The sequence below is a fragment of the Peromyscus californicus genome, unplaced genomic scaffold (genome assembly GCF_007827085.1).
Source record: "Peromyscus californicus insignis strain IS unplaced genomic scaffold, ASM782708v3 Scaffold_13__1_contigs__length_99412109, whole genome shotgun sequence".
NCBI classification, from domain to species: Eukaryota; Metazoa; Chordata; class Mammalia; order Rodentia; family Cricetidae; genus Peromyscus; species Peromyscus californicus.
The window spans coordinates 23,672,267-23,687,244 of NW_026294424.1; the positions used below are offsets into that span (position 1 = coordinate 23,672,267).

The 14,978-nt window shown below is 39.5% G+C and overlaps 1 protein-coding gene across 3 annotated transcripts in view; it reads right to left on the reverse strand.

Annotated features, from left to right (window-relative positions):
• Positions 1 to 274: 274 nt before the first annotated feature.
• The window catches only part of Xpo1 (exportin 1), a 43,030-nt gene continuing 28,326 nt past the window's right edge, over positions 275 to 14,978 (reverse strand). For all 3 annotated transcript variants that reach the window (XM_052734690.1, XM_052734691.1, XM_052734692.1), the window contains 16 exons: positions 14,362 to 14,490; positions 13,531 to 13,689; positions 11,945 to 12,142; positions 10,883 to 11,021; positions 10,500 to 10,681; positions 10,257 to 10,413; positions 10,010 to 10,173; positions 9,282 to 9,416; positions 8,173 to 8,356; positions 7,661 to 7,767; positions 6,642 to 6,836; positions 5,255 to 5,423; positions 3,797 to 3,931; positions 3,452 to 3,611; positions 2,903 to 2,999; positions 275 to 1,294 (listed from right to left, as the gene is read on the reverse strand). In XM_052734690.1, coding sequence (XP_052590650.1) covers positions 1,148 to 1,294; positions 2,903 to 2,999; positions 3,452 to 3,611; positions 3,797 to 3,931; positions 5,255 to 5,423; positions 6,642 to 6,836; positions 7,661 to 7,767; positions 8,173 to 8,356; positions 9,282 to 9,416; positions 10,010 to 10,173; positions 10,257 to 10,413; positions 10,500 to 10,681; positions 10,883 to 11,021; positions 11,945 to 12,142; positions 13,531 to 13,689; positions 14,362 to 14,490 — 2,457 coding nt within the window. In that variant the 3' untranslated portion in view covers positions 275 to 1,147. The remainder of the gene's footprint in view (positions 1,295 to 2,902; positions 3,000 to 3,451; positions 3,612 to 3,796; positions 3,932 to 5,254; positions 5,424 to 6,641; positions 6,837 to 7,660; positions 7,768 to 8,172; positions 8,357 to 9,281; positions 9,417 to 10,009; positions 10,174 to 10,256; positions 10,414 to 10,499; positions 10,682 to 10,882; positions 11,022 to 11,944; positions 12,143 to 13,530; positions 13,690 to 14,361; positions 14,491 to 14,978) is intronic.

The following is a 14,978-nucleotide window of genomic DNA, read 5'->3' on the forward strand; positions in this document are numbered from 1 at the left end:
CTTTTTACCAATAACTTTGGGAAGTTATTTTTGAGACAGGATCTCTATATTAAGTAGCCCTGGCTGTCCTAGCCTATGCCAGGGTAGCCTCCAACTCAAGAGATCCACCCGGCCCCTGACTTCTGAGTGCTGAGATTAAAGGCATGCACCACCACACCCAACTAAGAATCTTATCTATAAGACAAAAACCAAATTTCAGATAAAAATACTACAATCCTTAAATAAAATTACCTTCAGTAATGTAGGAATAATTTTAAGCCAGTGAAGGGAAAAATAAATGTAAACCAAGTTTATTTTGCTTTTTAAGTAGTGTTCTTAAAGCACTACAGCTTGGTAAACAATGTAAATTAGTATAAGTCATCTCAAAAGCCAGAGTTTTGTTTTCTTTGTTGTTTTGTTTTTTTAATGAGTTGTTAAAAAGATGCAGCCTATTCTAACAGGATAAATATTTTTAACCATTTCACTTTGAGTTAATGAAGGCTCACAAATGAGCAACACTCCTCATTGAGGAAAACAAAAGCTGTTGTCGACAAGCGACAGCACACACACACAAAACCAAAAAGAACTGTGTAAAAATAACTAACTGTTCCCATAGTTTCTCAGCTGCTTTACAATGGGATGATATGCACATGATCTGGCTGCAAACCTGACACACAGACTTTAATACATGTAGTCTAGAGACTCCAGACAACGCACCTGTAACCCTCTGAACGCAATTGGTTTTACTCATTAGTTTTCTTCTAGACCAAGATACAGGCTAGAAAGAAAATGCTCCCTAATTAAAATCGGTATTGTTTACAAGAAAAAATTTTATAGTTAATTTTGCATTAGAATTTACAAGTATATGTTCAAATCAAATTTACTTCCTCCCCCCAGCCTTGCCACAAAATAGGCATGAAGTAAAAGTTTTTTAAAAATGCCTTAATTTCCAACTTCATGCAAACTAAAGATGACCAAAACAAAAGCTTAAACAATGGAAGGATATTTCACAGAAAATTTCTTATACAAAAAACACATAAGAAAAAGGGCCACTAGGTGACATTTTAATTTACAAATTGGCATCATTTTGGTCGACAAATAATCCATATGCTGTTTTCTTCTGTGAACAAATGTTGCAGAGAGAAAAAAACCGAGCATGACTTCAGATTTAATCACACATTTCTTCTGGAATTTCATGTGGATTAAGAATCCCAGGTACGGACATTTGAAGTTTATGCTTCTCCTCCTGGGCCTGTCGAAGCGCTGTTTCTCTTTCTTCCAGAAATAGATCCGAGGTATCTTCACCTGCAAACTCCTGTGAAAACACATGATTGAAAAGTCAAATATAATAAAACTTCAAGTTGCCTCTGGGACTGGGGGCAGACCTATATGTAACCATTTTGCCATTTGTAATAGAAATATAATTTATCTGCCATTTGGATTTGTAACTGAAGTGTATTAGTAGAGTTCTAAGCTAAATTAAAAACAAAACTTGGAGGTTAGAGCCTTAATAATGCAGTGATATCCCCTATTAAATATTCTTTTCATTTGTTTGTTTTTTTTTTTTTTTTTTTGAGACAAGGGTTCTCTGTGTAACAGCGTTGGCTGTCCTGGAAGTCTTTGTAGCCCTGGCCTCAAAACTCAAGAGATCCATCTGCCTCTGCCTCCTAATGCTGGGATCAAAGGTCTGCACCACCACACCTGGCCTCTCATATTAAATACTCTTAATATGCAACATGACCATGGCAATTGTCTTTCATTCAGAACTCAGTGACCTCACTGTACACAATTATCTGACAACAGTTCTCATTAACCTGTCCTCAGTAAGTTAGTGTCTGTGTATGAACCAAAGCCTGGATTTGTTCGCTAGCTTCACAAATTTTCTTTATAAGCATTTTCTGAATGACATTAACAACTAGAAAGGTGGTACACAAGTGCATTCACAGCACTCAGGAGCTGCCACAGGTGGACTGCCTAAACTCACAGGTTTGTACCATGCAGAGGCAACACACCAAGATCTTGTCTCAAAAACAAGATATAGGGCTGGAGAAATGGCTCAAAACTAAAAGCAAAATAGCAAAGTTTCTCCCTAAAAATTTGATTGGACATTGCATTAACAGCAATAGAATAAAAAGGTGATTATAAAAGGGGCTATCAATGTTACTAGCCCTATTAAATATGAGAACTGGGCCAGATGTAGTGGCACACGCTTTTAATCCTAGCATTTGGAAGACAGACACAGGCGGATTGGATCTCTGGGCCAGCCTGTCTACAGAGTGAGTTCCAAGTCAGAACTACACAGTGAGACCCTGCTTCAAAAAAACAAAAGCAACCACAACAAACTGTGAGATCTGCAAGAAGCCTCAATTTTTGAACACTAGAGGATCACAAAGGTAGTAAATTTAAAAGAGGGCTAAGCTGTGTGTGGCCTTTAATCCCAGCACTCTGGAGGCAGAGGCAGGTGGATCTCTGTGAGTTCGAGGCCAGTCTGGTCTACAAAGTGAGTTCCAGGACAGCCAGGGCTAGGGGTGGTGAAGGAATGTAGCTCAGTAGAATGCTTGCCTGGTATGTACACAAAATATAATCTAAGTCTAGATATTGTAATCAGAATACTGCAAGGTACATTTGAATATTCTAAAGGTATTGCACACACAGAAAACTGGAGATTGTGCGTTCCTGGACCTTGCTGGGTCTGCCTTAAATGGTGAGCTTCAAAGAGTACTGGTCTCAAAGAAAGTAGACAGCACTTCTGAGGATGACCCCTGGATCATCTAAGCTCCAGAAGCACATGTACACAGGTGCAGATGTATGAACACGTAAGAGACAAGTGGATCTCTGGGAGCTCAAGACCAACCTCATCTACACAGGAACCCTGTCACGGAAAGCCAAAATAAAGAAAAGCCTTCAATACCTAAAGACATACCTTTATTTGTACTAAGAAATCCCTTAGATGTTCCTTGAAAGCGGGAATATCCTGATTTAAGCTGAAAAGTCCTGTTACAAAGAGCTTCACTTGAGCACTGCAAATCAAAACAAACATTGACCATTTTTACAAACTAAACATCTCATCACTGCTTCTAAGACCATTTGCTCATCACTAGCACATTTTCCCAATTCAAAACTTAGAAGATTTAAATAGAGAAGTGGAGGGCAGAGGGTGTTCAGCCCATAAGGGCCCTTGCAGTAAAACCTGGCAGCCTAGGACCCATTACTGGAAACCATATAGTAGAGGAAAAGAACTAACTCCCATGTTGCCTTCTGACTTGTACACATGTACAAAGGTGCACACACCCATATGCATTCATACACAAAACTAAGATAAAAACAAATCACAGCACCCACGTCAGGTAACTCCCAACTGCCTGAAACTCCAGCTCCAGCAGGATGGATGTCTCTGGTCTTAATACGAACCTGCACTTGACCCCCACATACCCTCGCCCCATTTACTAACAATAGCAATGTGATTATTTACTCTTGTAGATGAGGGAATGCAGACTTAAGGAGATTAGCCACATATTCTTGAATAAACACTTGGTTGTTAACTGGATTTCCAGGATTTAACGGTGTACTTATTTTTCCTTCTTCAACCAAATTAAACATATATGCAAGAATTGAGGCATGCATTGTTAAGCCTGTTGAACAGAAGAAACTTATTAATTCAAAGATGAAAGTGAACACCCAGAACACTTAGTAGCTTAGCGGTTCCAGTTCTTTTTATTTTTATTTTTTTTTTATTTTGCAATACAATTCAGTTCTACATATCAGCCACGGATTCCCTTGTTCTCCCCACTCCTGCCCCTGCGGTTCCAGTTCTTACCTGCAGTGTGTGAGGTGTCCGTCACAACAGAAAAGATATGCTGAAGAATATCACAAAAGTAAGTTTGGTAAAAACTCTGCGCTGCAGCCTCCTCTTGTGCAACGTTTTGTAAAAGTGTAAAAAGTATCTGTAAGCCTAAATAAAGTTAAGAGAACATCATTACAGACTGAAAGATTAAAAAAAAAAAGTACTTATGTACTGGTGTTGGACATTTATTTGTGAGCTATTATACATGGGTGCTGGGCTCTGAGCTCTGATCCTCTTGATTTCTGAACCACATCTCTAGCCCACAGCTGATCTATAACTTACCTGGTTAAAGCCCATTCTCCTTTATCACAGATAACAAATATATACCTATATATGTTCTAAATATGCGGCCCTCACAAACTAGCTAATGCTAGTGTTGTTTGTGGCAATTCCTTTCTTGACTAAAGGGTTGGCTACCTCTACAGGTTACAAATTAATGTCAATTACTTTACTGAAAATTTCTTAATTTCACCCCTCCCCAGGCTTCTCTACAAGTTTCTCTTTGTAGACCAGGCTGCCTCAAATTCAGATCCACCTGCCTTTACCTCCCCAGTGCTGATTTTAAGGTATGCACCACTATGCCTAGCTGAGTCCCCCATCCTCCCCAAAATTTTGTATTAACCTTAAATTTGTATTGGAGCTCACAGATTCCAAAACATGCCACAAGCATCACACCACCCTCTCAATGATCTGAAAGCTTACCTACTCAATCCGACAGGAAAACTGAGCAGAGATATATGCCTTGTTTTACATTATCGAGACAGGGTATTACTGTAAACTAAGTTGGACTTAAGCTAAAAGCAAATCATTGCTTCTCAACCTCTCCTGTTTGAGTGTTTAGTCTTTGTGTATGTACGTCGTTATCCCAAATGCATGCCTAGTGCCTGTGGAGGCTGGAAGATGGTATTGGATCCCACTGCATCAGTTATGGATCTCCTTAGCCATGATGTATGTGGGTGTTGGGAATTAGTACTCTACAAGAAGCCTGTCTCCAGCCCTGTTATCTTTGACATGGGGTCTCATGTATTCCAGGCTAGTCTCCCAGCTTCACAGCTGTTGAAGGGATGAAACCAAATCCAGTGTTTGTAAAGGTGAAAAAAGATTTGCATGATCCAAAGAGAAGGTACAGCTTGATAGTTATATCAGGTTAACAACGCTCTCTGCTCTTCCTCACAAGGTGAGTCAGTTACTCCAGTTTTAAAGAGTCCAACACTCTTTTCCTACCACTGCAGGCACCAGCATGTGTGGTACACGGGATATACATGCAGATAAAACACCTATACACATAAAAACCAAGCAAGGACTGGGATACTGCTCAGGTGCACACTGGCACACTGCCTGTACGCCCAGAACTTAGGTGGCAGCAACAGAACAGAAATTAAAGAGGTATTGAGTGTGACTTAGTGTATATCTGGTTCATTATGTATTTACCTGTATCTGCAACATTCCTCATAGTATGTTTAAAAGCCCAAATAATAGAATCCAAAACAAGCTTAAACTGTGCAGGTGGAATAGCTAGGAATGCTGGGAAACAATGAGAATTGACAGCCTGAAGTAGTAAGAAAAAGTTTGTTCTGTGTTCCGGATATTCTTCAAAATCCTAAAAGAAATGAGGACAAAATAACATTATTACGGGAGGCAAATAGCAAGTCTGTACTCGGACACACATTCAGAGTTATCAAAAGTCCTGTAAGATCTATTGTCCCCAAAGGAAAACCCACATGTTAAGGCGCCTTCTGATTGGTTTAATAAAGAGCTGAATGGCCAATAGCTAGGCAGGAGAGAATGGGGAACTAGCAGGGAGAGAGAGGACTCTGGGAAGAAGAAAAGCAGACATTAAGAAGACAGTAAAGAAATTGGACATATGTACAGGAGAGTAACCCAGCCACATGACAGAATATAGATTAATAAGCTTTCAAATTAATAAGTCTCCATGAAATTATTTGCAGGTTGGTGGTCCCAACCAAAAAGTACTTCTACACCCACATTTTAGGATTCATATTTTATTTATTTATTTATTTTTATTTTTATTTGGTTTTTCGAGACAGGGTTTCTCTGTGTAGTTTTGGTGTCTGTCCTGGAACTCACTTGGTAGCCCAGGCTGGCCTCGAACTCACAGAGATCCGCCTGCCTCTGCCTCCCGAGTGTTGGGATTAAAGGCGTGCGCCACCACCGCCCGGCAGGATTCATATTTTAAAGGTTCAAGTATCATGCTCTGCAAATACTTACAAACTAGAAAACATAGCCAGTTTGGTTGGTGAATGTCTATAATCTCAGGACTCAGAAGCTGGGGAAGGTCTGAAGCCAGTGTGTGCTCTTTAAAATACTGTTTGTCCCAAATCCCCACCCCCAAAGACCTTAGTGTGTGTGTGTTATAATCCACGTAGAAGAACAAGTTTTTAAAACATCATTACCACCAAATCATATCTGTTACACCTTGAAGCCACGAGAAACCAGGAGCAGAGTGTCAGACAGCCCTCAGTTTTAAATCCCACCACACTGAGCTTCACCACAGCTCTCACACCCACCTCTCCACTGTGTAGTCCTGACTACACTGACCAAGCTGGGCTTGAATTGAGAGACCTAGATCCTCCCATCTCTGCCTCTTCAACACTGGGTAGTTGGTATGTGTCCATGACCAGTCTTAATCTCTTTTTTTTTTAAATGTCAAGATTTTGTTATTAAGATGACAATTATTTCACATACTATAAACTCAATAATTAATTCTAGTTTTTTCTAAAAATTGTGATTTCTACATTTTAGAGTGGAGAATATATTATAAAATCTTCCATTATATAATAAAACACAAACCACCTACCTTATTTATCATATTCAATGTGCACTCAAAAACTGCATCAAATATTTGAGGTATTTCAGCTGTTATATGTCCGCCTAATTTGTTGACAATAATGGCCATAGTACTAAGCACTTCTGGTTCTCTAGCAGCTGGGACGTTTCTCTGGTAATCAATGAGAACTGCATCCAACAAAGGAGGAACAAAGTTTTCAGCTACCTGTGGGGGGAATAAAAGGCCTTACTATTGTAAGCTCTGCTGAGATACCATGCTGAAACATTTTAGCAACCAGTGAAGTTAACATTAACAATAGTGTAACTGACATACTCAAATAGCTTAGATAAGGAATAATTTAAATGTACTCTTGAATCTCATTATGTTGCCCAGGTAGGACCCAAACTCATGGTGCTCATCCTGCCAGTTTCCCAGAGCTGTAATGACAGGTGTGTGCCAACACACCACCTTCACACAGCCAGTAAGCCAGAGTGCTAAGCTCCTACATGCAGTATACCAAGAAATCTGGTCTTGCAGTATTTTGGTTCTAGCCAATTTAAGATTGATTTACTGAATTATGTATGTGTTGTTCACTTCATTTCATGTTGGAAGTAAATGACATCTTCTTACTTTGACCACCATCAAACTTCAAGATCAAAGATGGGGGTGGTTGAGATAGCTCAAGAACCTTAACTTGCCCATCTGCTATCTTCCTACTTCAAAGCCACCAGAGCAGCTACTCACTTACGGACCATGTGTCTGGATTTCCTTGTGACCCCTATTATAGGAATTCCACTGACCTTTTGAGACCTAAGTTTTTTGTTTTGTTTTTGGAGACAGGGCTTCTGTGTAGCTCTGGCTGTTCAGGAACTCACTTTGTAGACCAGGTTGGCTTCAAACTCACAGAAATCGCCTGCCTCTGCCTCTCAAGTGCTGGGATTAAAGGCGTGAGCAACCACCACCTGGCTAGTTATCTTTTTATTTAAGCAAAAACACATGTAGACATGGTGAATTTGAGAGGGTGACCAAAAGAAAAAATATACTCTTACCATCTGAGGATCATTGGAACGGCTCACCCAACCAGATATTAACTTTAAAGTTTCCCTTTTTACTGTCCGCATACTTCTAATCAATGGTTGCTTTGTAACCATTTCACCTAAAAAACAATCAATATAAGCTCATTTGACAGTAATAGTTAGGTCTACTTCAGATGTTATTATTCCACTGACCATTAAAAAAGCTGAACTCACAGGAGAATTTATGAGGGAAAAGGTCTAAAACTAATGTGGGACAGAGTTCTGAAGTAAGAACAGCAAGATACCCAAGACTAAACATAGGGCTTTGGGTATTTTGCAACACAGCCACTGTCAATACACTATACTTTTGGCAAGAATAATCTTATTCGGGCAAAGGGCAAACAGTGGTTGAGAAAGGGTCTTGGACTTTGATACCTCAGATACCCAGGCTGACTTAAATTGAGGAATGCAGAAAGCAGATCAGACAGTAAAAGCAGAATGACTGACACAGCACTCTAGCACCCCAAGAAGCCAGAATCACTTACCATTAGCTTGAATAGCTGCAGAAATATTTTCACTGAGGCACTTATATACATTGAGCATGTCTAAATAAATTCTCCCAAGCTGGATTACAAAGGGATGTCCAACAGCTTTGCAGGCTCTCACATTTGTTTTTAATATGCTACCCAGCTGCTTGACTGTTTCAGGATCTTTCAGGATATCCACATTCTGGAATTATCAAAATAAAACACAATCTCACTTATTGAAAATGTCTTACTTGGAACTGGGTTGTAGCTCAGTGTTAGAGTATGTTTTACAAACATGAAGCCGTAGGTTTTAATCCCAAGAACCTAACCCAAAACTAACACAATTACCTAAAACCCACACTCAAAAACAAAGTGAAACAGTCTCACCAAAAGATCAAAACAGAAGAAAGATATTCTAAAGCCAGCCATAGTGTCACAAATCTTTTAATTCCAGCACTTGGAAGCAGAGACAAGCAGATCTCTTGAGTTCCAGGACAGGTAGGGTTCCACAAGTAAACTGTCTCAAACAGGCAAATGCTCCCACAAAGGAAGATTCTATAATGTCTCTCATTTTGTTTTTGTTTTGTCTTGTGACAGGGGCTTCTGGGTCTCAGCTGATTTCAAATTTGCTGTGTTGCCAAAGATGACCTTGAACTCCTAATGCTGCCTCTAACTGCTAGGATTATACTTGAGCTTCTGTAATGTTTCAATTGTCCAAACTCACATTAAAACACTCTTGGAGTAAGGAAAAGGGCTTGCCATACCAAAACCTGAGGACCTAAGTTCAGATCCCCAGGAGTAATAGTAAAGCTGGGCTTAGAAAAATATGTCTGTTCTCCCAGGGCTCCTATAGGGAGACCAAATCTCCAGAGAGTCATAGGCTCACCACTGAGGTAGGCAGCAGTGATGAAGCCCTGTCTCCAGTGAACGGCCAACACCAGAGGCTGTCTTCTGCCTTCCATGTGTGCAGTGGGCACGCACATATACGTGAACATATATCATAATTTAAAATGGATTTATGGTATGCAGCACACATTTTTCAAAAGTGCTGAGATTAATTACACTTTAAATCTCATTAGAACTCAAAAAATAAAACAAAACAAAAATGAAAAACAAAAACAACTTACTTTGGTTGCCTGCTGGATTATACTGTCCCATACTTGATTAGGAAGTAGCATGTACTTTTCTATCAAATGCTCTTGAACTGTCTGGTCTGTCTGTGCACCAATCATATATCCCACAGCTTCATAAAATGTATGAACCTGTTTTAAAACGTAAACGTTTTATTCATATTCTCACACATCCAAATAATGGAAAACATAAGCAAGTTACAAATATACTTCAATTGTACTGATTAATGCTTTTATCCCCATTTCAAAATTGTTCCTGTATTTTTGATTATGTGCATATGTGTGGGAATGGGGGAGCGGGTTATATGCATGTAAGTGTAGGTGTCTGAGGTCATAAAATGGGGATGGATAACTGTGGAACTGGAGTTACAGGCAGTAATTAACATCATTTAAGTGCTGGGAGCCAGCTACAATCCTCTGCAAAAGCAGGAGCCCTCTCAACTGCTGAGCCACTTCTCCGCCCCCGGTGCTGATTGATTTTATAGACTACTGAGGACTGGTGTGGTGACTCAACACTTAAGAGGGCCTGCTACTCTTCCAAGAGACTCAGGTTCTAGTGCAAGCACCCACGTGGTGGCCCAACTGTCTGTAACCAGAGTTCCACAGTATCTGATACTCACCCTCTTTTTGGCTTCCGCAGGAACCGGGAACACGGTGGTACATAGACACACATACATGTAAACAAAAAACCCATACACATAAAATAAGCACAGAGGATTATATACCTGCTGAGGCTGAAGATCACAAATTATAGTATTTATGTTGTTTAAAATCTCATCAATAAACGGCATTACTTCTCCAACTTGAACCTGAACAAAATGTCTGCGGCATTTTTGAGCTATTTTAATGAATGTGTCACAAGCCATGTCCTGGACTCCATCATGGGTCTCTAACAACATAAAAACATTTATTTATTTTTTGTTCAATAAAACAGTGAAAAAAAATTAAATACAATGAGTAAATGAGATTTACCATGCATGAATTCAAACAGCTTGTTTACTACTGTCTTCAAAAATTTCCAATGTGCTCTCAAAAACCTTGGGTATTGACCTACTATGTACATGATATTCGATGCAATAATAGCTTTATTATCTTTGCCTCTTTTCTGCTCACATAATCCTAAAAGATCCTGTAAAATAAGACAAACTTACTTGTGGTTAAATGTGGTTGAATAAAGCATACCTACAGCTCTATTTCGTCCTGTTGGCTGTATACCTTAATAACAGTAACAAGAAACCGCTTCTCGTCTTCCTCGTGCATGGCACCACTGATGGAGCCTATCGCCCAACACAATGTGTTCAAATTTTTCCATGACCATTCTGTACCATTCACTTGATTTTGAAGTTTCTTAGTCATTATTATTTCCGTATCTACATAATCCAGATGAGTAAGATAAACTACAAAAAAAAAAAAAAAAATCCAGATGTTTGACATCTAAAACTTGTAATAATTTTTTTTCTTGCTAAGGAGTGACAGCATATTAGTAAGTATAAAGTTACTGAAAGACTCAGTTAAGTGTAGAACTTTGACCAAACAGTATTTTCACAAAGAGGGCATAAAATCACACAGAGTAAAATTACTGTCATCCATTAACTCACCCAACGTCTCCCTCATATTCTTGTACAAATTGATGGAATCGGTGTCCTTCATGAACTCTCTGACGACCTCTCCCTGATCGTTTTCTACCACCAGCACCTCCTCGGGTTTAGCCATGCGACTAACCATCAATAAACGGACCTACGATCAACAGACCAATAAAGAAACAACTGTTAAGACATTTGATATCCACGCCAAATAGACAATCAGTGCATACATTCTAGAACTTGCTCTACAGGCCAGGCTGGCCTCAAACTCAGAGATTCACCTGCCTCTGCCTCCCCAGTGCTGGGGCATGCACCACCACCCAGCTAAAAGCATATTCTTAAGATGCCACATGAATCAAATTGATAAAGAAAATATCCGGTCATGGATGACGGCACATCTGTAGTCTCAGCGCTCAGAACAGAGTGATCACTAGTTAGAGGCTGGGATTGGCTACCAACCCAAAAACAAACTTTCAAACAAGGCACAGTCATACAGGCTTGTAATCCCAACACTTGGGAGACTGATCCAGGAGGATCAAGGTCAAGGCCAGCCTTGTCTACTTAAGACTGACCTACTTACCTACCTGTCAAATGTTTTCAATTTTAAAAAGCTAGGTGTAGTGATGACACATGCCTTTAATCCCAGCACCAGAAAGCAGACAGATCTGAGCTCAAGGCTAGCCTGGTCCATATAGTGAGTTCCATATTAGCTAGGGATACATACTAAGGTCTTGTCTCCAAAAGAATGAAAATTCCAGAAAGCAAAACCTAACTCGAATGTTAACTCTGCAACACTGCATTTCAGAATCCTATTTGATCCGTTTTTGTTTTTTAGTAGTATCAATGAACAATCACCTCTGGCTTACAGATTTCATGTGTCTAACTGTATAGATTGGGATAGCCAATGAACGTACACTCTAATAAATTCAGATAATACAAGGCTGCTAGTTTAAGAACCATACTTCTAAAAACTGCAGCTGGAAAACCTCTTTTTTAATGTTCTACTCGCAACACCTATTAGCCATCAACATTACAGTAAGAAACAGTGAGAGCACTCACCAACCCCTTCATCATTACCTTTGATAACACAGTCAAGTACAGCTGTCTCCTAGGAGGAATATCAAAATGCTGACTTCCAGATAACAATGGAGAAGCAGATGTAGAAAATGGACTCTCTCTGTAGAGCTCAGCTGCCAAATGATTCCAGTACTCAAGACAGATTTTAAAAATTTCAGTTTCTTCCACTTCAGATACCAACAACATATAATGAAGGGCCTACACATTAAGACCAACAGAATTAAAATATTACCACCAAATCTTCAAGTTGCTTCCCAGCACTTAAATCAGGATTAAAAATATTGTTTGAAATATGTCTGCATTTTCATTCAGAAAGTTCAAGAAGCAAGTGTTTCTTCAGACATGTCTTCTAATGTGTCCAACATACATAACTGAGTTATAATTAAGTCTGTTTAAACTGGCCGTTAGAAATGGCGAGCATGCCCTACAGTTCTAGTCCCAGTGCTTGGGAAGGCAGGAGGATCAAGAATCACAAGGCATCCTCAGGTAATCACAGTTTAAGGTGAGTCAGAAACCCCCACATCATAAATGGACCCTTTGGTAGCAGCAGGTAATGGTTAAGCACACAACACCACCACTCTTGGTGGCAAAGACAAGATCCTCACAAGTCTGAGGAGTTTAGTGTAAACCAGGACTAGAGGGCTTGGTCTCAAACAAAACATGGGTACACAATTTGCTGTGGAGATGACAAAAATGTTTGGAAACCAGACTACTGTTGGTTAAAGCATTCAGACACATATCCAAAGAACAAAACTATTTCCTTGGCTGGTGTAGATACAACTCTGGTGTTGCAACTTCTGGGAATCCTCATTCCTTGGCTTCCCAGGTGCTGAGATTACTAGCATGAGCACGTTTCAAAACTAGACTCCTACAGGCTGTCCCAATATAATATTTACATTGTGTGGATTCATATGCACAGCACTGTCATTTCTGGCTTTTCTATCTGTTCTGGGATCTTAACAGTTTTCCAATTTAAAAGTAAAAAACTGTCAGTCATAGTAGTACAAGCTTTTAATCCCAGTTCTTCGTAGGCAGAGGCAGGTGGATCTCTGCATTCAAGGCCAGCCTGATCAACTAAAACTGCAGGATGACACCCAAAAAACAAAGCAGGAATCTGTTTTGCAAACTAAGTATGCTCATGTCTGTAATCGCAGCACCTGGAAAGCTAAGGAATGTAGACGCAACACAAGTTCAACACCAGATTGTCCTACAGAGTTCCACATCAACCTAGGAAATAATATGAGACTCTGTCTCAAAAAACCAAAAAGCAGCTGGACATGCCTTTAATCCCAGCAAGAGGGAGGCAGAGGCGGAATGTGAGTTCAAGGGCAGTCAGGGCTAAATAAAGGGACCCTGCCTCAAAACAAGCTAACAACAAAACAAACACCACAAAAAAGCAGAGGTGGAGAACAAACGTCTCAAAATCCACAGTCAAGAGCTTTTCTCCCCTTTTCTCAAAATCCACAGTCAAGAGCTTTTCTCAAAATCCACAAGTCAGTCAAGAGCTTTTCTCCCCTTTTCTCAAAATCCACACAGTCAAGAGCTTTGTTCCCTTTCCAGAGACAAATGCTAGGGACCAAACTTACCTCCATGAGTGCTTCCCTGAGATTCAGTCTTTTTTCTAAAAGTTGACCATGTTCCTTTAGAAAGGTGCAGAGAAAAAGACTGAGATTTTGAATGAAGTTCTGCTCATCATCTTTTCCATTGGAATATGCAAGTCGAATATTAGTATTTAAAGGAAGCATCTGGAAGTTGAAAACCATTATCACTCTACATGTTACAACACCAACAAAACAGTCTGCACTCTAAATGACAACCCCATTTGCTAACACCAACATACAAAGAACAGCTGTCTCCATCTTGTTTCTGGCCAATCTAGACTGATTTACTTTTTAGAAAAAGATACATAGTAAGGTGACTGACTGCATGTTATATTCTTTGAACTTTTCTATCAGATTTTCTTAAGACATGGGGGAAAAAAGGGGCATACAAATGGCAAATAGTAATACAACATCATTTATTCAACTTCCTAGATAATTAAATCGGGGCTTGAAACCATTTTTTCACACCTGTAGCAACAAATATTAGTCTAGAGAAGAGGTTGTCCAGTTTGGAAAGGCAATGTTAAAGACTGAGGAGGGGGAGGTTGGTTCTACTGTGTGTGATCAAGTTGTCACAACACCCAACATTCAAATTTCTACAACTCTATTATCACAGAACCCCTAAAACCTTCACATTTCAAGTAAGAAAACAAACAACTTCTACCTAAGGTTGTAATATAATGTACACTTAACTGCTCTACACTTTAACTTAAATATAACCTTGTTATTGTTTACTTGGTATTTCTAATGCATTAAAATCACTGAATTTAATGAATGTATTGCAATCATTCAATTTTCAAGATGGTGGCATATTACCTGCTTTAGCTGCATCATTGTGAGTGTAAAAAGAGTTTCAAATTGTTCCTCATACTGGCTTACACTCACACCAGCAATCTCAGTGAGGCACTTTAGAGACACATTTCGAAACATTGGAACATTCAGGAACTATTTTATTAAAAGAGAAAACAAAATTAAACTCAAGAAATATTTTACTTTAAAAATGACAAAGGAGGGTGCGGGCTGGAGTTAGTTTTTGGTGCTCTTGCAGAGGACCCAGATTCTACAACAACACCCACTGACAGCTCACCAGTAGCTAGTCCAAGGGGATTCAACACCCTCTTTTGATGCTTATGCCTTCTGGCATCCTAGAGAACCAGACACTCACGTGATACACAACAAATTTAAAAATAAAGGAGCCTTACAATCATAAACTCAAGGATACAGTCTGAAAATAGTGGGTAACAGATTTTTATTTTTGCATACATTTTGAAGAAACACCATATACTCAAATACTGAAATGTTTGAGGAGCACATATGCTTGCTTTCTTTTGAGACTGGGATCTCATGAGGCTCAGATGGAGATCCTAACTGCTATAAAGCTGAGGAAGACCTTAAACTTCTGACCTCTCTGCCTGCATCACAGGGATGTACTA